This window comes from Lytechinus pictus, chromosome 9 (genome assembly GCF_037042905.1).
Source record: "Lytechinus pictus isolate F3 Inbred chromosome 9, Lp3.0, whole genome shotgun sequence".
Classification (NCBI taxonomy): Eukaryota; Metazoa; Echinodermata; class Echinoidea; order Temnopleuroida; family Toxopneustidae; genus Lytechinus; species Lytechinus pictus.
In genome coordinates, this window is record NC_087253.1 from 4600567 (window position 1) to 4624864 (window position 24298).

At 38.0% G+C, this 24298-nt stretch overlaps 1 protein-coding gene across 1 annotated transcript; it reads right to left on the reverse strand.

Moving 5' to 3' along the window:
- Window positions 1–3474: 3474 nt before the first annotated feature.
- LOC129268409 (uncharacterized) lies at window positions 3475–22882 on the reverse strand. Its single transcript, XM_054905958.2, has 4 exons — window positions 22651–22882; window positions 12966–13089; window positions 12471–12608; window positions 3475–10307 (listed from the first exon to the last, which is right to left on the reverse strand). The coding sequence occupies exons 2-4, from the start codon at window positions 13050–13052 to the stop codon at window positions 6927–6929; spliced, it is 3606 nt and encodes a 1201-aa protein (XP_054761933.2). The 5' UTR covers window positions 13053–13089; window positions 22651–22882; the 3' UTR covers window positions 3475–6926.
- Between the last annotated feature and the right edge of the window lie 1416 nt (window positions 22883–24298).

Here is a 24298-nt window from a genome sequence, read left to right on the forward strand (position 1 = left end):
TAATTCTTTGATAGTCTGATACAATGATGGCTAAACCCACTCGGTCTACTATCAGATGGTCTAATTCTTTGATAGTCTGATACAATGATGGCTAAACCCACTTGGTCTACAATCAGATGGTCTAATTCTTTGATAGTCTGATACAATGATGGCTAAACCCACTCGGCCTACTATCAGATGGTCTAATTCTTAGATAGTCTGATACAATGAGGGCTAAACCCACTCGGTCTACAATCAGATGGTCTAATTCTTAGATAGTCTGATACAATGATGGCTAAACCCACTTGGTCTACTATCAATTTGGTCTATGTATCGTTTGGTCCTATCATCTCATGGCCTTATATCCATTGGCCCGTATTCTGAAGTCAGCTTTAACTTAGACCATAGTCTAACTCTGTGCACAAATTATGGGATGCCAAAAGTGTCAATTTTTGTTATTAAGTTGTATGTTTCTTATGTTTACTGTGCTCTTCCCTGATTCATCGATGTTGAATATAATTATCATCTATACTTCCTCAAAAATTATGAATGATTTGTGAGTCAAATGAGCTGATATCTCTACTGTTAGTGATTTATGTAACAATTGGCTATCCATACTTAAACCACAACTTTAAACCCGAGTTTAAGTTAAGCCCGACTTTAGAATACGGGCCATTTGGTCTAACTCTCATTTAGTCTAATATCCAGACGACGTAATTTCCACTTCGTCTACCTACACTGCAAAATATCTGGTGTTGATTTAACACCAGCCCGGAATCTATATATGTCCATACCAGAGAAGTGTTAAACAACACCAGTTTGGTTTTGGTCTAACACCAGATAAGTGTTTATACAACACCAATTAGTATTAAAACAGCATCAGTTTGATCTCAAACTGGTGTTGTTTCAATACTTCTCTGGCGTGGACATATATATTTAGGCCTAAATTCCGGGCCGGTGTTAAATCAACACCGGAGGTTTTTGTTACAGTGTATTGCACTTTATTTAAAATGAAATTTGGTTCATGAACAGTTCATCAAATCATAAGACACTAAAGAGGAGTCAGACCAAGTAGATGTTAGACAAACATGAGTATGCTTAGACAATCAGAATAAATGGTGAATAACAGGAAATGCTTGTAAACGAACTACGACCATGTACAGGGGCGAAACAGGGGTCGGTATCGCCAGGAAAGGGGGGGGGGGGGCAAGCGCAAAAAAAAACCCTGATCATAAACAGGCAGTGGCGTAATGAGGCCAACAATCTGAGGGGGCCAGAGGTGGTCTATCGGGCAGTATATATATATTGCGAGCGAGCAAAAATTTCGACATTTTTATTAAAAAACCTAATTTTGTGACACATTTTTTTTTTAACATAATTTTCAGAAAATTATATCATACTTCATCCTTCTCTCTTTCCTTATATATTTTCTGTACGCAACTGTGAACATGATTTTTTAATGTTCGCGAGCATTAGGGCGAAGCTCAATGCGGCAGTAGCATAAGTGAGTAAAAAAAAAGAGGGGCGCAGTATGGCGCATTTGGCAAAAAGTTGCTTAATATAAGTCCCGGACGAGCGAAGCAAGTGAGAAAAAGTCACCTTTCAATGAGAATCTAACTTTGAGAAAGATTTTGACTTGATAACATCATATCTTACACTTTTCCTATGGTTTTCTTTTCTCCTTTTTTGTTCTGGATGGAGAACTTTTGGGGGCCATAGCCCAATCCTTTCCGTCTCTATGCCATTGTTATTCGATAATTCTTGATTCTAAAAACAATTTTAGACCTTGCAGATGGCCACTATTTCTTATCAAATTGCGGGTATTTAGTTATTTTTTTTACACAAGACATTAATTCATCGTAAATGCGTAATAATGATAATAATTTGCATTTATATAGCGCTTTATCAATCTACGACTGTTCAAAGCGCTTCACAATTATTATTACCCGGTCACTGGTTTCATAGCATTCCAAGCCGCCTATTTAATAAACCAAATATTTTGAGCGGCACAATATAGCAAATGTGGTAAAATTTGTAACAAGTTGCCGGTGAGCGAAGCAAGCCAAAAAAAATGGCCTTTTGAAATGAAATTTTATGATAGATTTTTCATTATATTCAAGCAAATAACATATTTAATTGCTTTCTATTAATTTGATTTTGTTGCCTCCTTTATATGTTCTTTTATTTTATCTTGGTTATGGAACCATGCATGCCCCCCCCCCCCCGTACACCAGTGCTTCGATAATTAACGTAAAGCTTATAACAGGAAAGGTGAATACAGTGGGACCGTTAAAGAGCCCTTTAAAGGTTACAGATGAAGAGCCCCTACTGCATGGAGTTTGGGGCAGCTACCGTACGGTCATATAACGTATAATAGGGGGACAGGTCTAGCCCTTGGCTAAACCTTTTGTCCTGATTGCACTCGTTATTTATAATAGATTTCATACACAATGTTATAAGCCATCCATCTTTCTTCCTGCTCTTTATTTCAAATCCGCCATGTCCGCGGCTGCCCGTTCGTGTTTTTAACTTCTCTTTTTTCTTTGTCCATTTTCTTCATTTTTCCAATTGAGCTTTTGGCTCATTCCATTTTACCTTCATTTCCCTTTTTTTGTTGATAAATAATTTTATTTTACTTCCCTTTCTTACTAATCATGCGAGAAATAGTTTCGGAATGTTGCTTTCTCACATGTTCTTCTCTCCTTCCTTTTCCCGCTTTCCTTCCATTTTCCCTTTACATAATTTTTTTTTCTTTTTTCACTTTTTCCTTTTCCTTTCTTTCTTTCTTTCTTTCTGTTTTTTCCTTTTTTTTATTTTCCCGATAAAATCCGCCAAAGGAGGGGGGGGGGGGGTATGATGTGCCCAAACACAAATCGGTTTTTAAACCAAGTACACTGCACACGTTATTAAGGGTCTGTGCCTCCAGACTATCTTGACATTGCGGGGAATTAGGTTAACAAAGTATAGTTAATGAATGTTTGGCAAAAAGCATGAAGAAAAAATATGACTTTCTATTTTTTGGTGTTTTGAGACCTCATGCGCACCCTCTACGTCATCGATGTATAATTTCGATTAAATTGCCAATTGCTCAGAAAATATTTTAACTAAAAGTTGCTCACAAAATAAATCAAAAGTGTGCACGCAATCCTTTAATTTAATTTCTGGAAAAAGCAAAAGCGCCCCAATGACGAGCTCGGTCGCTTTACTGCCTCGCTTTCGACTTTCTTGGAAAATTTTATTCTACCTACGGCCAAAGGCGAGCGACATGGGAAATATAGATGATATTATCATATATTTAAATTGCTCAAGGAAACAAGAGGGTATTATTTAGTGCAAAACTAGATACATCCTTAAATTACTCGCTATAAATTATACAATGTATAATTTATAGCGAATAATTTAAAACATCAATTGTAACTGTCACTTAAAATATTAATTAGTTCTCCCGATATTGAAACTAATCTATAGAAAAAAAGGAGACAGTTCACGTATAGCTAATTTTTAACAACTTCATTTTAATTGCATTTGTAATCTGTCTACGTGATCTAGGCATGTCGTAAATACACCAAAATTAATTACACGCGTAAAACCAGTTTAAACATGTTTAAAATAACATATTATTCGTTCAGTATCACACGTTACAAGGTCTTACATTTTGCATTTTTTTAATCAGAATTACACATACATCTAACTAGCTAGTGAGTTTCTAACTTTTAAGACGTTTATTTAGGTTTTCTGTAATTTGATTCAAATATCATGTGCAATCACATGAACATTGTTCTTTGAATGTGCTAACAGCAAAGGGAATCTTTTATCGAATGTATTCTCACAAATTTGGATTCGTATTTGCCGTTAGCGTTATAAAGATATGAAGGAATAAGATCACAGAATACATGAAAATGTAAGAAATAAGATTAATTTTTCTCAATCAATACCACAGCAACTGCTGTGTTAAGTGTGCCTGAAAAAAAAACAAGCGAATCGGAGGAAGATCGAATCATGTCTTTATCCCCTAACAAATTAATCATTCATTTGACATGGTAAATATAGTGCAATTCCCTGCTACCAACAATAAACCAGATGCGATATACCGTGTACATGCATCCTTATACATTCACAACAAACTGCGTATCATGTTCTTATCAAACAAAAAATAATCTAAACAGATATCATAACACGTTATTTCAGGTTAACAACAAAAACAAAAAGAAGATATAAAATCCATCTTTTTTAAATATATGGTTCGAGACACGGAGGGTCAGACTACTTAGGTCTTTTAAAAAGAGAAATCAATTTTGAATCAATATTTTTTAAATAAAAATAAACAACATAGTCCAAAGTTCAGGGGCGTCACGAGGGAGTGCAGGGGGTGGGCTAGCCTCTTGTGAAGGCCCTGTCGGCTGCTTTCCGAGCGAACATGACGAAGCAAGGGAGAGAGCGAGACAGAGCGCCGCGAGTTAGGAAATCCCTCGCTTTGCCTGGGAAGCAGCCGCCAGGGCCTCGACAAGAGGCTAGGGGTGGGCTAGATGTGACGCCATTCTTATATTTTTCTCAATTGAATATGAGGGGTTATATGGAGTCACAAAATCCGTCATCTGTTTATTAAATTATCTTTTCATTCCATGTTCTTCCTTTCCCCCTTTCTTTTCTCCATTGTTCCCTTTTTTCCGTTTCAGTACCTGAAAAATCAGAGGGGCAGAGCCCCTGCCCCCCTGCAACGCCGCTCATGGGAAGAAATAGAATGCGTAATATCAGAATGACGGAGTTCCTGTACGTATTAAATTATTCAACGATCAATTTTGTTACAATTAATTTTCGAACGATTTTTCTTTCTGATAGGAATCTTCCTTTCGTGTTAAACAATGACATATTTTCACTTGTTCTGTGAAAATGGCACATTATGTCATAGAATCAAATTGCAAAATGGAAGGCAATGATTAAAATAGATATACAAGAAATGTTCGTAACACAATTACATTCACCATGTGAATATTATCCTAATACATGTACAGCTAGGCCTCTTACTATTCGCTTGTTCACAATGGCATCATGTATACAATTTACAATGCATACTTCCTCTTATTTTGTTAAAGTAAAACCTACAAATACTCATGTACGGTTAAAGGAAAAATGCTATTATCACCAGAAGAACAAACGTTTACACAAAAAAATGAAAAGAAACATTTTTGCTTCTCTCATAACTTTACTATTTAAAACTAAAAACAAAATGCACATATAACAAATGCCTACGGTGACAAAAAAAATAGACATAGGCCTACATTTAAAAAAAAAATACGCATTACTGTCTTCTTCCTGTGTGAGATGAGGTAAAGAGAAAAAAATACACCCACAAGAAATAATTGCAACTTAAAAAGACACCAAAGGATTATGTATTCATTTAACAAAGATATATAAAGAATCTTAGTTGTTTTCAAGTGAACCTCAATATGCTCAATACATAGGCATATTCTGTGTGAGTAAACAAAATTGAAATTTTATGTCTCTTGTAATGTCATTGGAAATCACCATGAAAGACTATGGTTTTTATTCTCACAATCAAAAGTGTCCAATTAAGTAAACCTTGACAGGTTATCACACTGTGATTCGCTTAAGAATTTATGCATAGTAATGGCAAAACCTAATCACAATAAATCGACATAACAGTACTGAACAAAAACATTAGATGAAAGGAATTCTATGAATATAATAAAAGCAGAATTATTCAGTTTATTTTTATGAAATAAAACAGTCATTCCAGGGAGTTCAAATTCCTTTATGGCAATAATCACTGACACTCTCAGGACCATTTTGTCTCTCTACAAAATAAATAAGATGACTTTTGGTGATAAGGAGGAGTGTTTTCTATATGCAATGACAATAAACCGACAGAATAAAGGTTATATCCTTTAAGAAATAGTGCTTTAGTAATTGAACATTTTTTAAAGTCTCACAATGATCAATCTCCAGTAAACTCAATGAACATTTTCGGTCATGACATGTGCAAAAAACAACAACAACATTGAAATGAAACCCCACTTTGTTCAAGAATTTCATACAGCCAAGATTATTGTCCACCAAAAGCATACAAATAGCTGTACTCAGATGAAACGATATAGATTTATAGTTACTGATAATGTGGACCAAATAACGAAGGGAACCCGTACAAAATATCTGCGAGTTTGTCTTGGATTTTTGTCATTATGCACCTGAATGTTAATATCGGTTCAACTTTCCGGTTGTAGATAGTGTTTTGCGTGTGTACCTAAATGTGAACGTGTGTTATCATTTTAATCATGATTATTCCTATTTCTATTATTCCATAATGGGAATATTGGACGATATTGTGGAGGCATTGCTTTTTGAAAGAATGAGATTTGAGAGAATCACTATTTAACATGCTGTCACTCTGATTTTATTCCCCCCCCGCCCCTCTCTAGGACTCTTACGAGAAAACTTTAAAGGGGGTTAATGAACCAAATCTGTTTACCAGCTCCTGCAAGAGAAAAACGGACAAGGATCATACCGGTATCAAACGATTGATAGAACCGCGTGGACATTTAAGTTATACTGAAGTGTCTGTTCCCATCTATCACCCACCGGGATAACCAAAACGATAGATCGGAACTGTTCTTTAGGCCTATATACATGATATAATGCTTCTTCAATGGATGTGTATGGTTTATTAATATGTGTTAATACCTAAAAAGGCTTCAACCTGTGTTGACCAAATGGAAAAGTCATCCTATCCTCACTCTTTAAACTGCAGAGGAAAACTACATTTCATTTTCGCACCAACGCCTTCACCACGAAATTCTAACATATAAGTCAAAAGACAAATATGCAGGTAAAGGATTGAAAAGCTTGCCTGATTGTGTTGTCCACTACGCATTGGATGCACAAACCACTGATTTATTTAGGTCCTGCCGTCTCTGCGTTTTGAGGCTACTTTAAGGACGCCAAGGGGGTAGAAACTTACTAACAGAGTCTACAAATCCTTTGGCCAAGTTTTTACCCCCTTTCCTCAGTTTAGAGGCCATTCTTGGAGGTGGTGCATGAACAATCTTCTCTTTAAAGGGTATGTTCTTGGCAGTGTGCTCAATGGAGATTTCTTCAAACAGCTTCTTAAGAGTAGCTCCAAAATGCGGAAGCTTGAAGAGCTTCTCTTGAAGCTCTCTGACCTGTTCTGGTGTTTTGATATTTTCGCTAGAACCCTTGTCCATGGCGTTGTCTAGTATCTCTCGCTGTTGGTGATATTCATCTTTCATCTGTCTCAAGGTCTCCAGGAGACCCTCATCACGAATTTCATCTGGTTTCACTTCTTCCTGCTTGATGGACATGTCAAGGTAGTCACCTACTGCATCATTGTATGTAATCAGGGCATGTGCCTTTAGGAAAGAGCCAAATTTCGCTCCCGTTCCCATGATGATCTTTTGTTCTTCTTTCAGTTCTCCAACCTTCTTATTGATTTCAGCAATGAATGCCTCCTTCTGGGTTCTGGTGTCGCATATTTTATTGATTTGATCTTGAATCTCTTGAGACAGGAACTCCTTCTCTATTACTTCTAGCTGATAGGTCATGTGCATATGTTGCATGTAGCTGTGACTACAGGAACGACACTCTCCATTGGTCATGGCCAAACATTCTTGAAGCTGTTCGTTACCTGTAGTTTCGACCGGTACACCCTCGAGATAACAGTGGTCATGACAGATCGTCTGGTACACTGTGTTCTGTACCTTTGTCTGGCCAATTGGGACATACTTGATGCACTCGGGGGCGGTACACACCGTCATTGGATGACCAAGTTCCTTTTGTTCTACGTCATATCCATTGAACTTCAGGTCCTCCTTCAAAGAATCAATCTCGGTGTCAGCTAAACCTATTTTGGTTTTGGTTTCTCTTGCTGCATCAAGATTATGATTGATTGTTTTTGCTACTTCTGCGAGGGGCTTGCTCATGGCCACGATAATTCTCCGAGCTTCGTTCATTCCTAGGGTCTCCTTTACTCTGTGCGGCTTCACCCCGCTTTCAATATACTTCAGGAGACGTGCCGTTTCTTCGACAGACTTGTCCCAGCTAGCCGAGTAGGTGGCAATATCCCCATCATTGAATGTGACACCGTTCTTTATGCATGCCAGAAACCGAAAAGGTTCGTTATCAAAGCAGAAGTATTTATCCTTCGTTGCTTTGATCCCGACATTTCTCTTTTCAAGCTCCTTATTAAGGGCTGGTAGGGTATCGCCTGGCTGGTAGAAAGTCTGTCGAGCATTTGTGAAGCAAAACACAATGTTGTTCTTCGCAGAATTGTGCAACTGAACGAGCAGCTCTTGGATGCAGAATCGGAACATTGCAGTAAGGCGAGAATTGTTCGGCTTGAGAAGTATGCATATTGCATTAATCTCAGTGTAGAACGTAAGGTGAGATAATATGTTGTGCATATTTCTTTCATCCTGCTTGATACCACCGCAATCACCTATTCCTGGTGTGTCAATCAATCGCACTCGTCTATCACCAACAGTAAAGACGTACGATCTCGGCTCTTTGGTTGCAGATTTCCCTACTTCCTGTACCTCATTGGCGTCCTCGACTCCAACCTTGATCTCTCTTTGCTCACCATCTTGGGTCAAGGTGAAAGATGAAGGGATCAGAACTGGGAAATCCTGGGAATTCATGGCCTCAGCCAAGTTAGGAAAGGTAAGGTAGTTTTGAATTCCATTGATCCAGGTGGATTTACCAACACCTGTCTCGCCAAGAATCAGGATATTTACTTCCTTCATTGGCTTCAGCTGGGAAAGATCATCATTCAACAGAGTACTAGGGTACTTCATGAAATACATGCCATGATTCGGGTCGTTGCAGCGGAATTTGGAATGCTCGGGATTTGACTTTCCGCATTTGCAGTGAAAGAGCTTGGTACTGGTGCTGTACTCGACGAACTGCTTGCATTTCGAGCACCTCCATTTGGACGGGTCACCAGCACAACTTCCTTTTCCGGTGAGGGCATTCGGACATCTAATTTTGACAAATGTGCGGTCCCGAGGAGTGGTAGTCGTAGTTTCTGGATGAGCAACCTGAATCATGCTGACCTCCAGGTATTGGCCCTCATCCTCGTAAAGATCCTTCGAAGCATGTACGCCATTTTCGTACTTCTCGACAGTTGGCTTTGTCATTTTATTCGGCCAGATACGGTTTGACACGATCTCTTGGTCAACCACAATGAATTCACAGGTGTCGTCACCTGAGAATGTAGACACAAGTCGCATGAAGAAATCTTGATTCTTCTCCAAAACCTCCCCATCGCTACCGTTGGGGATGTAGAAAACAAAAATGTTTTCTTTTGCATTCTTTGCCAGTCTTTCTCTCTTACCAATGTACTTAATCCCCTTCCTGAACATTGACCTGATGAACCTGACTTTCTTCAAGAACGGTTCAAATTCCACCTCATACTTTGAAGCAGACAACTCGTCATGCTTCATCTTGCCCAAGAATTCCTCCATGATGCTTGAATCGCCTTTCCCCGATCGTACACTTTTCACCTCTACCTTCAGAACTGATTTGAAACGGGATTCTTGCATAGTGACCTCATGCCAGACCTCATCAATTTTATCAAGTGCTTCATCGGAAATGAAATCAGCATTTGGACTCATGTTGTTGTGTATATCGTAAATCTTTCGGGTTATCTCCCTTAATTTCTCCATGACCTCTTTACTCATTCTCAACATGCCCTCATCGACTTCCTTGTAAGTCGTTTCCTTAGCTATTTTCACCTTACACTTTTTTCTGATAGTTTCTAGGGGCATCAGATAGTATGTTACAGGGACCCCTTTGCAGTTGTTAGTACTTTTTAGAAGTGCAGGTAATGACCCCATAAGCTCAACCACTCCTTCGTACGTTACTGGGATATCATTATCTGGAGCTGAAATGTCTGTTCTACATTGGAAAGGAAACTCTCTCTTCTCATTGCCCCGCATGGCTCCGATAGAGACACCCACCTCTTCCTTTTTAATCAGAATATCCCTAAGTTTCTCAAGCATTGCCTTCATTTCCTCCCTAATAATGGCAACATCATATTGCGAAGTATTCTCGTACTCACAAGTTACCAAGCACTGAACTCCCCAGTCTATACCTACTACAACGTGCGTAGCATTGAGACTCGCATCGGACAGTATGTCCTTGTCGATGATCCCTCTGTTGTGACTTAGCATGACTTCTTCATTGACCGTCTTCACCTTGTAGATGAGACTCATACTTTGGGTCATAGCACTCTTCCGGTCATCGCCAAGGTAAGCTCCTGAACCACTCAGCTTGACCATGTCAGTTAACACACTCATCTGAATAGACAGAGAGAACGGAAATAATTACACGGTTGCAATGAGTTCTGAAACCCAACGAGCTTGCATCACATGGGCCAAAGACTTGCGCTGTCTCAGCTTGCAACTTCCGACTTTCAGTAATACTTCATTACCCTTATGTGTAAGTTTCATGAACTAGGTCCATACTTCCTAAGTTATGACATTTCAAAAACCTAACCTTCGGTTAAGATTTTATGTTAACGTCGCCTCCGCCGCGGTGACGGCGACGGCGCGAGGTTTAGGGTGCACTCAAGCATAATATGAACACACTATCTTTGTTAAAGGGGAATCCAGCCTTGGCCATAAAATGATGTGTTGGGAAGGAGAAAAATAAATTAAACAGAATGGTGAAAGTTTGAAAGGAATCGGACAAGCAATAAGAAAGTTATAGCTGCTTTAAGATTGAGATCACTAATAGTATGTAGATTTCAAATTGGCAACTGGGTAAGTAAATTATGACAAGGGGCAAGGACAACTTTCCATAGGCCATGTACTTTATTATCAGGGATTTGTGGTTTTCTCCTAAGTACCCATTCCCCTGGGGCAGTAATCTAAATATAACCCAGGTAGTATACTGTTTAATGTCCTAATGAAAGAAAAAAATAATTTTAAATAAAACTTTTGGGAAAAATGACATTTTAGCCGTAATATGTATTGGAGTACATGGAAGAGTAGTCCTTGCCTTACATCACTATTACATCCCATATGCGGCCAATTTGAAGTCTCCATGAGTACAGTGATTACCAATATTTACAACTTTTTGAAAATTCATAACTTTCTTGTTGTTTGTTCAATATTGTTCAAACTTGCACCTATCAACTTGTCTGATTTTTCTTTTTCTTATAAAAACAAGTTTTTATTTGGGTTGGATTCCCCTTTAAACTTCCAATCAGTCCAGATAAAATTGTGTCAAATTAGCTCTTGTTTCTCACATGAAACTTGACAGTATGAAGAAAAGGATGTACATACCGTAATTTCGTAATTCACTTTAAGAAGACAACATTACCATTTTGGCCATTTCAAAGAAAAATTTCTTTGGCGATTTATAGTCATGATATTTGGGTTTGGGTTGGCAGGTCAAATTCATTCTCCTTTGACCATCCTAACACTATCTGGGGCCCGTTTCATGAAACTTGTTTTAACAAATGCAATAACCGTTAAAAGCTACTGAAATCCTTCAATCTGATTGGCTGATTTGCTAAATAAGTTGTGCTTTTGTTATCAAAACAAGTCTTTATGAAACGGGTCCCAGGAATACCCACATGGTATATCATAAATCCCTGGCCTGGGTACCTTTCATAAATTCAGTCACATTCAATTCATTCATTTTATAAAATATTTAATGTAAATTGTTGATAAACTATTTGATTTTATGATCTTTTCTTTTTAGTAACATGATATATTATATCACTTTTGTTATTTTGTTTGATTTACCGTATATGTTATGCTTCTTTTGTGTTTACTTTTTTTTACTTGTTATTGTATATGGGCCCCATGGAAGAACAGTAGGGGAAGGCGGGGTAAGTTGAGCATAGGGGCAAGTTGAGCCACAACCCCCAGGCCAATAATGAATGAGTCAGACATTGTGGTGGCGTCATGCATGGATGACCCATTACATAACCCTTAATCCAACCACATTGTTTTCAACTTTGAAACAAAAAGTACTTTTTTAGAGGGAAAATACAGATTTCCTCCAAAAAAGTAAAAAAGGGTGTGAAATAGATAAGTGTTTTTTACCCGCGCACGTCTTTGAATATAATACAGAAATAAGAACAATATTGTTAGTCCAGGTATGAATTCTCATTCTTGTCATAGTCTGTTACATAATGAATGCATAAGAAATGTGTAGATGTGAAAATGTCGCATTAGGTTCGGACTGGGGTAATTTGTGCCATCCAACATGGGGCAAGTTGAGCCATGGTAATTCTTATGGCAATGTATAATAAAAAATAAAAAAACAAACAAACCTTAAAAAGTCATTGATATGCAGGCAGAAATGAGCAAATTCACATGACATCAGAATTGGAAGCAAATGTTAAAGGTATAAACATGTTAAAATGAAATGATAAAAGACTAGTAATGGTTGTTTTACCAAAAAATATATACATGTAAATGTATAAATTTGATTTTGATTTCACTGACCTGAAGCTCAGGTTCTACATCGAGCGTCTTGAACTTCTCCTGGAGTTCGTCAGACTTGGTAACCTCGATCACTGTTTCGTCAATGTCCATGCTTTCCACCTTGTCATCCTCAAGCCTGGAAACAAACAGGTTATCTTTCTGCACATAAAAAGAACCAAAATATGTCAGATCATAAAAACTGTATGAGTTTACTTTTCATTCATGCAAAATCATACAGTATATATATATATATATAATCACGAATGGTTTAGTAAATGCCATAAAAATAAAATCTTAGAGCATAGCTCTCAAAAATGAAAGGTAAAGTCACACTGTTCGTCAGTGCCCATGATGTGACAAAAACTTAACCTTAAGTTAAGATTTGATGTTGACGCCGCCGCCGTCGGGAAAGCGGCGCCTATAGTCTCACTCTGCTATGCAGGTGATCGCGAGACCAAAATTGTTCCCAGCGCCCCGATTTTCCCATGATATGCCAATGCTTTTTGATATTCTTACCAGAAATTTCTCAGTCCTGACATCGTATAGCGCCCCCAGGTGGGCAGATCTCCCCAGGCTCGCTCTCGAGACTGTGCGTCCAGACATGATTGGTAGAAGTTATTAAGTCGACTGCGATATCGACCTACAAACCAAAAAGAATTCGAATGGAGAATATAGATGAACACTTATATGCATATATCTTGAAGAATATCAAATGAGCGACCTGATGATGCTATCAGGCGCAGATTCAGGATATATATATATATATTTAAATGAGAGGAAAAGGGGGAAGGATGAGGAGAAGAGAGAGAGCGGAAGAGGGGAAAAGGAAGAGAATTTTAAAAAGGGAGAAGAGGGAGAAAGGAAGAGAAGAAAAAGAGATAAAGGAAGAGGGGAAAGGAAGAGACGAAAACAAATAGAGGGAGAGGGGAAAAGGAAGATATTTTTTTTAAAGGGAGAAAGGAAGAGAAGAAAAAGAGATAAAGGAAGAGGGGAAAGGAGAAGACGAAAACAGAGAGAGGGGAGAGGGGAGAGGGGGAAAGAAGAGAAGAAAAAGACAGAAGGGAGAAAGAAGAGAAGTACAAAACAACAAGTGGAATGCCTCTGGCCGTCTCACCTGCATCACGCGATTCAATATAGCAGCAGTGCTGATTTTGAAAACTACTATAACTCGCACAAGATGTTCAGTGATACTTGGTTACTCTTATTTCCACGTTTTATGAACTAGACCAATACACTAGATATGATGGCAATTCAACAAATACCCCCAACGTGGCCAAAGTTCTTTGACCTTACATGACCTTTGACCTTGATCATGTGACCTGAAACTCGCACAGGATGTTCAGTGATACTTGATTACTATTATGTCCAAGTTTTATGAACTAGACCGACACACTTTCAAATTTATGGCTGTAATTCAACAAATACCCCAATTTGGCCAAAGTTCATTGACCCTAAATGACCTTTGACCTTGATCATGTGACCTGAAACTTGCACAGGATGTTCAGTAATACTTGATTACTATTATGTCCAAGTTTCATGAATCAAATCCATAAACTTTCAAAGTTATGATGGTAATTCAACAGATACCCCCAATTCGGCCAAAGTTCATTGACCCTAAATGACCTTTGACCTTGGTCATGTGATGTGAAACTCATGCAGGATGTTCAGTGATACTTGATTAACCTTATGTATAAGTTTCATGAACTAGGTCCATATATTTTCTAAGTTATGATGACATTTCAAAAACTTAACCTTAGGTTAAGATTTTGATGTTGATTCCCCCAACATGGTCTAAGTTCATTGACCCTAAATGACCTTTGACCTTGGTCATGTGACATGAAACTCAGGCAGGATGTTCAGTAATACTTGATTAACCTTATGGCCAAGTTTCATGAACTAGGTCCATATACTTTCTAAGTTATGCTGTCATTTCAAAAACTTAACCTCAGGTTAAGATTTGGTGTTGACGCCGCCGCCGCCGCCGCCGTCGCCGTCGCCGTCGGAAAAGCGGCGCCTATAGTCTCACTCTGCTATGCAGGTGAGACAAAAATGAGAGGGAAAGAAACAGGGGGAGAGAGGGGGAGAAGAAAGGGAGAATGAAAACAGAGGGATTGGGAGAAAGGAAAGGAAAAAAAGAAGGTGAAAGATGAAGAAAGGGAAAAGGAAGAGGAGAAAACGACTATAAAATAATTAATCACAAAAAACACCATTCATATAATACACTATGTTCTTGACCCTAAAAGACATTTGACCTTGATCAAGTGACCTAAGACTTGTGCAAGGTTAGCAGTGCTACTTGATTACCACAATATGTCCACATTTAATTGACTCAATCAATGAACTTTGAAGTTATGATGATAGTTAAACAATTATCCCAAAATGGCCAAAGTTTATCAATCTTAAATGATCCTTGACCTTGATCATGTGACCTGAACCTCGCACGGGATGTCAGTGAATATGTCCAAGTTTTATGAACTAGCTCCATAAGCTTTTAAAGTTAGGACGGCAATTCAACAAATACCCCCAACATGGCCAAAGTTCATTGACCCTAAATGGTCAGCCTTGGTCATGTGACCTTAAACTCAGGCTGAATGTTCAGTAATACCTCATTACCTTTTTGTCCAAGTTTCATGAACTAGGTCTATATTCTTTGTAAGTTATGATGTCATTTCAAAAACTTATCCTTTGGCTAAGACTTTAATGTTGACGCCGTCGTCGGAAAAGCGGTGCCTATAATCTCGCTCTGCTTTGCAGGTGATACTAAAAGTGGTCTTCAATTGCTTTTTTCCATGTGACTATGAAATAATATAATTCAACATACATTTAAGGCACTTATGTTCGACGTGAGGGACGTCCCGTTAAAGACAGCACGTTAGCCATTCTCTGATTGGTCGGTTAAGGACGTATATCTTGTGCATGTACCGAAATAAAGGACGTTATTTGCAAGATAGTAATTCAGTCAGTCCGCAAGCCCCTGTGTTAATGAAATGAGCAAATGAGCAAGATTTATCCAAGTCCTCTCGTGGCTGAATTCATGTCCCTGCAAAATCTCGTGAATTGTGAGACTTTCTTTCACAAAGAATTTAACCACTTTCTCCTTGAGTAATATTGATTATTTTTGTACCATGGGCAAGAGTAAATGTTACTCTTTTATATTGGTCATTTCTTTTGAATGAAATATTTTGATAAATAAGTGAAATTTTTACCTGAAAAGATGCATCAAATAGAATTTTCTTCCTCTGTTTTCACTTGTAAATTGTGCAACATCTCGGCCCGTATTCTGATAGCAGGTTTAATTTAACCCTAGTCTAAAGTTAACCCTGGTTTAACTAAACATCCTCTAAACCTCACCTCTGGTCTAAGTGCAGTTTAATTATTTTGGTATTCTGATAGCCGGGTTTAACTAAACCTGGGTTAAACCCGGGTTTAAAATTCTTTTTGAAAATAATAACCCTCTTTTAACCAAGACTAGCACCTTTTTGGTAAATTACTGCTGCAGGGATGATTGCAACAAAGTTGAAAAAATGGCACTAAAGTTGTTTTTTCTATTATGGAAACTAATAACAACTATTGTAGTGAAAGAAAAGCATTCATCACCCATATATGGTAAGAAATTTTCATTTCAATTATCTTTATTTTTGTTAATTACTAAAACATTTCAACCCCAAACCGAGTGACCTGCACAGTTTTTTGAGTATCAGTCCCATTTATTACTTTTCATGTTTGTCAAAATCTAAATTGAATAGATTCCCCTCAACCACTCTTGACTAGAGTCTAGACTCTACTAGTCCTAGATCTAAAACAATAAGCTAAGAGGTCGACGTCTTTATTCTAACTTTAAGTAGGGCCTAAGGGATTTTTTTTTAACTTTTGAGAGTAGTCTTGGGTCTAAATAGGCTAGTTAGATCTGGCCTGGGCCCGTTTGGAGGAGAATTGAATTGAACATAGTTTTGACTAACTATTTGACTTTTTATACTTTCCTGAAGCAAAACATTGTCTACTGAGTTAGTGGAGCAACCAAGACTGAAGATACATATTGGTCTAGGCCTAGAACAGCATTCAGGACTTAGGCTGGCTTAGCTTAGGGACAGGGATAGATATATGTTATTATTCTAACCTTAGGCTTAGCCTTAGGCTAGATCTAGGCCTACTAGTGGAATTGATCTGATTTGTCTTAGACAAAAAGCTTTGAACAGTCTCTGTATTGGTTGTTCCGCTGAATTATGACACTCTACGTTGGCCTCTCTCACCAAGGCAATGTTATATGACAGTAAAATGTCAGAATTTTTAAAATAAATCCCCAGAAACAACGGTTATTCCTGTCTACAGACAGTAGTGTTAGATCTGATTATCGACATCGCTGCATTGCTTGCCAAGTAACTGGGCCTGGCTAAATTTAGAATTAGTCCAAGACATCTCTCTACTGACTACTCCTCCTGTTTTAGGTCCATATCTGTTTCTTTGAAGAGTTTTTTTATTCAAACATTTTTGGGGACTCGTTTAGGTTTCCAGATCCAGGACTAGAAAACAGGCCTAAACCTAGACCAACAGCTCAGTCTTGACTAGACTAGGCCTGGCCTAGATTTATGTAAGAATTTAGATCTAGGCCTAGGCCTAACGTTAGTCTGTGCTATATATTCATTCTAGATTTCTAGCCTAGCCCTAACTGGCTGATCTAGTCTACTGTATGATCTAGAATCTCTAACGCTGGCCTAGATCTAGACTAGGACCTAAATAACTTAGACTAAAAATTAGACCCTATCTAGACCTAGAACTAGATCTATATCAATCTTGGTATACATGTAATAGGTCTAGATCTAGAGATTTGTAGACTCTCAACATGCTCAATGTAGATTCTAAATAAATAAAAAAAAGTAAGTGTTGGCTAGTCTCGGGCTAGTCTACAATAGATCTAATCATCTAACGTTAGGTCTTTAAATGAAGTAGGCTGGAGATCTAACGTTGGATTATTTCTATTACTAGATCTAAAGGATCTAGATCTAAAGCTAGGGACTGTAGTAGGACTGTAGTTCGAGATATAGAGGTCTAGCATCCCCCTTAAAAACTACTGCTAATTAAGCCTAGTACAGCTTCATGTTGTTCTCTGTGTAGCCAAACAACAGTTAGCATTGTCTTAATCTTATTTTGGTGTGTGTACTTACCGTACAAACACATATTTTGATGAATGAGAAAATGTGCCTTGCAGATTATTTTACCTCAAGTCAGAACCTAGTGTTCTAAACTTCATGAGCATAGGCCTATGTCATAAAATGAAGAAGTATTTCAATCCATTAGATGTGTTTACACATTTATTGATTTAATATGCTGTCACCATGGCAACACATTTTCCAACACACACAAATATATGTATTGCAGATCTATACCTCAAAACCAATGTGTGAGCCAACTTTTATAATAATTAGTTGAAAACTAATGAAGGAGTTCAGATTTTCACCTAATTTCATTATGTAATATGTTGTTACCATGGCAACATGATTTCTCATACATACAAAAATATGTCTTGCACATCTTCAACTCAAGACTAATGTTTGTGCCAAATTTTATGAGCATTGGCTGAAAAAAGATGGAGTTCGAACTACCAAATTCTCACCTTATTTTCGTTATTTAATATGTTGTTACCATGGCAACACGATTTCTGATACAGACAAAAATATATCTTGGACATCTTCACCTCAACATTAATGTATGTGCCAAATTTTTAAGAGAATTGACCAGTTGGAAACTGATAAAGTAGTTCAAATCACTTGATTTTCATCTAACTTTGATATTTGATTTGTTACCATGGCAACATGATTTTTTTATAAAGTCATGAAATATATTTTGCACACCTTCACATCAAGACTAATGTTTGTGCCACATTTCATGAGAATTGGTTAAAACTGAGGAAATAGTTGGAATTGCAAGATTTTTACATAATTTTTGCCATAATATACCGTTACCATGGCAACACAATTTCCGACGCATGCAAAAATGTGTCTTGCAAATTTTCATCTAAAGACTTGTGTCTGTGCCAAATATCATGCGAAATGGTTTATAAATTATAAAGTAATTAAAACCACAAGTTTTTCACCTAATTTCCGATATTTAATATTTTGTTACCATGGCAACGCAATTATATTCTTTAGGCATAGAATATGTTTTGCACATCTTCACAATAAGACTAATGTATGTGCCAAATTTCATGAGCATTGGTTAAAAACTGAGGAAGTAGTTGGAACAGCAAGATTTATACATAGTTTTTGCCATAATATACCGTTACCATGGCAACACAATTTCCGACACATGAAAATATGTGTCTTGCACATCTTTACCTCAAAACCAATGTGTGAGCCAACTTGAGAATTGGTAGAAAACTGATGAAAGTATTTTAAACGACAAAATTTTGGCCATAATATACTGTTTCCATGGCAACGCAATTTCAAAAAAAGGAAAAAAAAAATTTTTTACACCTCCTTACCTTGAGAACAATGTGTGTTCCAAATTTCATGAAAATCGGTTAAAAACTGAGGAAGTAGCTTGTAATGAAATATAGGCATACATTCTAAAAAAAATGTTGGCCATGATTTGTTGGATTTAAACCAGGCTTAAACTACCCCCTGCGCGAGTTTAACTTTTTGAGGATTTATTACCACACTTAGACCAGGGGAGCGTTTCATCAACATTTTTGTCTGACAAGTTGTCAGATCGGACAACTTTCCTTGGTTCTGATTGGCTGAGAGGTACTGTTGTATAAAATTGTCGGATAAAATCCTTTCATGAAATGCTCCCCAGGGTTAACTTAAACCTTGCTATCGGAATACGAAACTTAAACCTAGATATGGCAGTTTATTACCACACTTAGACCAGGGTTAAGTTAAACCACGCTATCAGAATACGGCCCTTTGTGTTTTAGGCACCAACATTATTTATATCATCAGAAAGCTCAAACTCTATACTTTCTTACAATGTCACTCTTGATATGTGGCATCTTTTAGATGGGTCAGCAGCCAGCTTTTTCCATCAAGATGCAAGACGAGATTTCTGAAATTTCTGAGTAACACAAAATCCAGAGTTCTGATTGGCTGAATACTGTTTTCAAAACAAACAGGCGCGGGTAATTTGAAGAGATTACCACATGGTGAGTGTGACCTCGCAGAGGCCCAGTGTGGGGAACATTGGAATTTGCGTGGGTGTGTGGTCTCTATGACCAATCAGAGCGCAGTATTCTTGTTTTTGAGCTGCAAAATGTACTTGGCCTATGAAAAGCTGGCTGCTGACCCATCTAAAATACATCTTCTTATAAAAATTATATTCATATTAAAGCTTAGATCTTCAGCTTTATCATGATTTAAAAATCATTTGTGCCCAAACAGAAATTAAGTGTGAAAACAACAACTTTTGTTGCATGAAAAAAATATTTTGTTTCATGTTTTAGATCAAAAGTTTTTCCTATATTACATCATTCTTTTAAAAATCCAAACACATGACCTGAAAGAATGATTCTTCTTCTTTACAAAGATACAAAAAACATTAAATTTGGTCAATATTTAGAGCAGCAATGGCCGAATAAAAAGAGGTGTTGTGGTTCTCACCAAGCTCATTAACTATGCAAAAACCCTCTAGTCATGAATATCACTTGGATAAAAGAAGCTACTTTTTCAGGGCTTTGCGGACTGACTGTAATTAAAACGATCTTCACAGGTTCGCTATCACCGTATTCAGGTGGTTTTCCTAACTTAATATCACACAACTGCAAATGAAAGAGTCTCCAATGAATTCTGAATTGGACAACAGGACGAATGGACGATTATCTAGCGAAGAAAAACAACTTTTTGACCCGTACTGTGACGTGACGCGCGCGCTCACTATCGGACTTCCTTAATTGACCAATCAGAGAATGGCTAACGTGCTGTCTTTAACGGGACGTCCGGAGGGAGCGCCATTTTTTCGAAAAGTACACAGGGTCGCAAAAATCAGGTCAAATTTCTGCCCCCTACGAAATCATGGATCAGCGCCTGGATGTCATTATCCCCACTTGTTCTTTTGTATTTTATTACATAAAGTAGTGTTGGGTTTTTCCATGTACCTACAAAATGTTGTCATCAAAAATTAAATCATTGGATTGACAATGACTTTTTTTGCTAAGAAATTTATTGCTGAAACTTATTTTGTTATAAGGGAGACATATCAAAATATAAAACATTTATGTTTCCATTTTAATGACATAAGAAAAAAGGAAAGTGGGAATATGACCTCATCAGTTCACCTTCTGAATAGCCTATATTAATGACGGGGTGCAAATAATTGTTTTCACAAAATATTGCTATACGTTTTAGATTAAATAACTTTGTTGTCATTTTGATATTTATCTTGGTGAATTTTACTATATATTTTAGCTATAAATAAGCCAGTTCGTAGTTCAATCTTGTGCATGATGAGAAGGTAATTTGTACTAAAGTGACATGGTGGTTGAATATTCAGTAACTTCAGTGAGACAAGAACAGAGTTTGATGTCTTGGTTATTGTGTTTTTTCACTTGATTCACAAAACAACAATGCGTCCACTAGCGACTGGTATGTAATGGTTGGCAAAGTACGTTGTTATCAAGAACATACTAATGCATTCAAAGTAGAAATACAACAAATACCTTCGTAGAGTGTACATTGGGGTGCAATTTCTGCCTCCTGCTATGTAACTTGTAAGGCAAGCTTAAATAATATCTTGCTTTAAAATTTGCCTATCATAATGAAAAAAATGACATGTAATTTGACCAAAATTGTCCATGAGCACTATTATTTTTAGTACGGCGTAGGTCCGTTTAAGTCTGCACCCATATCATGCCTATGTTGTAAATAAAATGATACAAGGAGCTGAACTGAATGGTGTGTTGTGTGGCACTTCAAGCCTCAAAATTATACAATTCAGTGGCGCGGATCTACGGAGGGGGACCTAGATTTTCGAGCCAACCCCTTTATAGTGTTTTTCAAATTTCTCAGAGCCAAAATGACCGGCTTTAGGTAGTAACCCCCCTCCCCTGTTTTTATTCTTGTCAAATTCCGTGGTGCAAAATGATCTTCATTTTGTAGTGAAACCCTCTTTTGCTTTTCAAGTTTCTCGGCCAAATCCCCTCTGGGAAAAGAGCTAGATTCACGCCTACAATTTGCATGTTAAATTGACTTAATATTTAGGTTCAACCCGGTCTGCAGGGGCAGCGGAAGCGGGGTGGGGGGCTGGGGCTTCAGCCCCCCCCCCCCACACTTTGTTTCCAAATCCGTGTACAAAAACGTAAAAATGACCATAGGATTGTGATTTTTTGCATGGTCAGCCTCCCCCCCCCCACTTTGAAAACCGTTCAGATGCAGAACTAAGGCTGCGTTTATGCGACCTCAAGCCAGAATCATGATTTGAATCATGATTTGAATCATGATTCAAAACACAAACATGAATCACGATGTCACAGAATCAGCGTTTAGACGACCTTCATTACAATGCTGTTTCTCCTCAGATTCGGGCCAATCCAGTGCGCATCACTAGTGCGCAGTTTGACAGAGGAAGTTTTTCGCACGTGTTTCGGCGCTCGAAAAATCTTTTGCTTCCAGAATTCAGTCTATACCTAATTTTGTTTACTTCTATAGGGTCCATATGCTTCTATTCATCTTGTTAGTTTATCCAAAATGGTGTTCGGAAGTGAATTTCAGCGTAGATCCAATTTAATATTAACACTCTATACTCAACAACAACTGAGATCATTGTCTGTCCAGTTAATTCATTCACTAGAACTTGAAGTTGAAGACATGACCAAAAAATGAAAAGTAGTGGACGATGCGATGACGAACACAGAACTTGAACATGACAAGAAATGCATGCAGAGTAACCATGTACATACAATGAGCATATAGAGAGCCTTGAGCTTGGCAAGAGTCAAACCGAAAGTAGCCCGACACAGTGAGGTCATATAATCATGATTCAAATCACGATATCGTTTATTCGAACATTTTCATACGTGATTCTGTAGAAACGTCTTTCCAAACGCCCCTTTTTTCGTAGTTCATGTTTGTGATTCTAATCATGATTATATTCAATTTCGACTAAACGCAATCGTGATTCTGCAGAATCGTGATTTGAATCATGATTCAGATCATGATTCTAGGGTGAAAAAGTGGCGGATAAACGCACCCTAAGAAGGAATAATACGACTTACCTAATTCTTTCTTTTAAGTAAGCTCCTCGGCCTTGCAATTGTAGTTGGAGCGAACCATGAAAATCAAAGTTGCCTGAAAATGATGGCCCGTTAAAGCTGTCAATGCAGCCAGAACCTCGTCGACAACTCCAATAGAACGATGCCACTACTTTGGAGGAAGTCTGAAATAATGAAGTAAAATGGTAAAATATGCCAGACTTGTTAGGAGCATGGATGCCAGGGACGTGAGTGCAAGCGGAAGAACTTTTCATCGCGAGTATTGCTGACGTATATCGACCTGAACCTAGCCAATCGTAAACACGCTAGTAAACGCGCCAACGAGAAGAACACGCCCACATCGAGAAAAAAAAGATTACTAATCATCGCGTCTGCGATGCCAAAGCCATAGCTTCATCCACCATGGGTTTTCCCCACGCTTGATTGCGAAAGGAAATCTCAGCAACGAATATTATTGCGAAATTTATTTTCAACGTGTTTATCCCGTTGACCCTACAATTTCATCCTTTCCTCATTAACCGAATCGTTCGACTGACATTGTGCAATGGAGGCTATCATCACTTTACACAGTGGCGACAAGGGGAGGGGGGAGGTTGGTGGATGGGAAAGGTTCTGACGGGAGGAATTGGCCCATGCCCCCCCCCCGCAATTGACTGCGATGTCTTTTCATGACCGGCAGTGGGGTATTTTGTGGGGGGGGGGGCATGCGAAGTACGTCACATATCCAAAAAATAACTTCAATCATTTTGACATACGAGGCGCTTTCAAGGCAAGCGAGAAAAAATATGTTGCATCTCCAAAAGAAACTTAGCATTCTCAATATAAAATCAGTGCCTATTGCAGTGATTCGCTGACTGTAGTAAAATACATTCAATGACTCCCCTCCTTAACCTGAAAGTGAATTTCAGTTGCTTGTCTGCGAGAAAGCACAGCACCCGGGCAAGAAACCTTGCTATGTTATAAGACGGATAGAATTAAAATGCCGAAATTTAAAATACGTAAGTTTCAATATTGTATTTTTACGAGGGAGTGGGGCCCTTGCGATAAAATTTCGCGCGCTTTTGTATTTTAAAAGGTCTTCATCATGGATCAGTTCTAATCCAGTAACGCGATAATGAACATTTGTCTACACGTCTCCCCCCCCCCCCCCCAAGAAAAATAAGGGGGCATAGCCTTCATCACTGTTGCACTCTGAAAGAATTTTTACTTTCTATATTACTATTACACAATATAGCAGGGCCCGCGCGCGCGGAACGGGTTTGAAAGTGGGTGCGGTGGGGGAGGGGGGGGGGGGGTGGCTGAGCCAAATGTGGAGGGGGCCGTGGCTGACCATGTAAAATAACACATTAATATGGTCATTTTTACGTATTTCATAAACGTTTATTGGGAAAAAAGTAGAAGGGGGCTGACGCTTACCCAGCCGCCCCGGAACTTTTTGTTGGGGTAGACTTGATATAAAAATATATCGTTCTTTCGTCATGTAGACGACACTTTAAACTTCCTCAGCACGCCTTTAGTTTCAGTTTATGTCCATCAAAGCAATAATTAGTTCATGAAATATGAAAATTAAGAAAAAATATGCTGCATCTCTCAGCTGAAAGTTATAGGCCTAGATTTTATCAAATCTGAAATATTTGAAGAAAAAAAATTG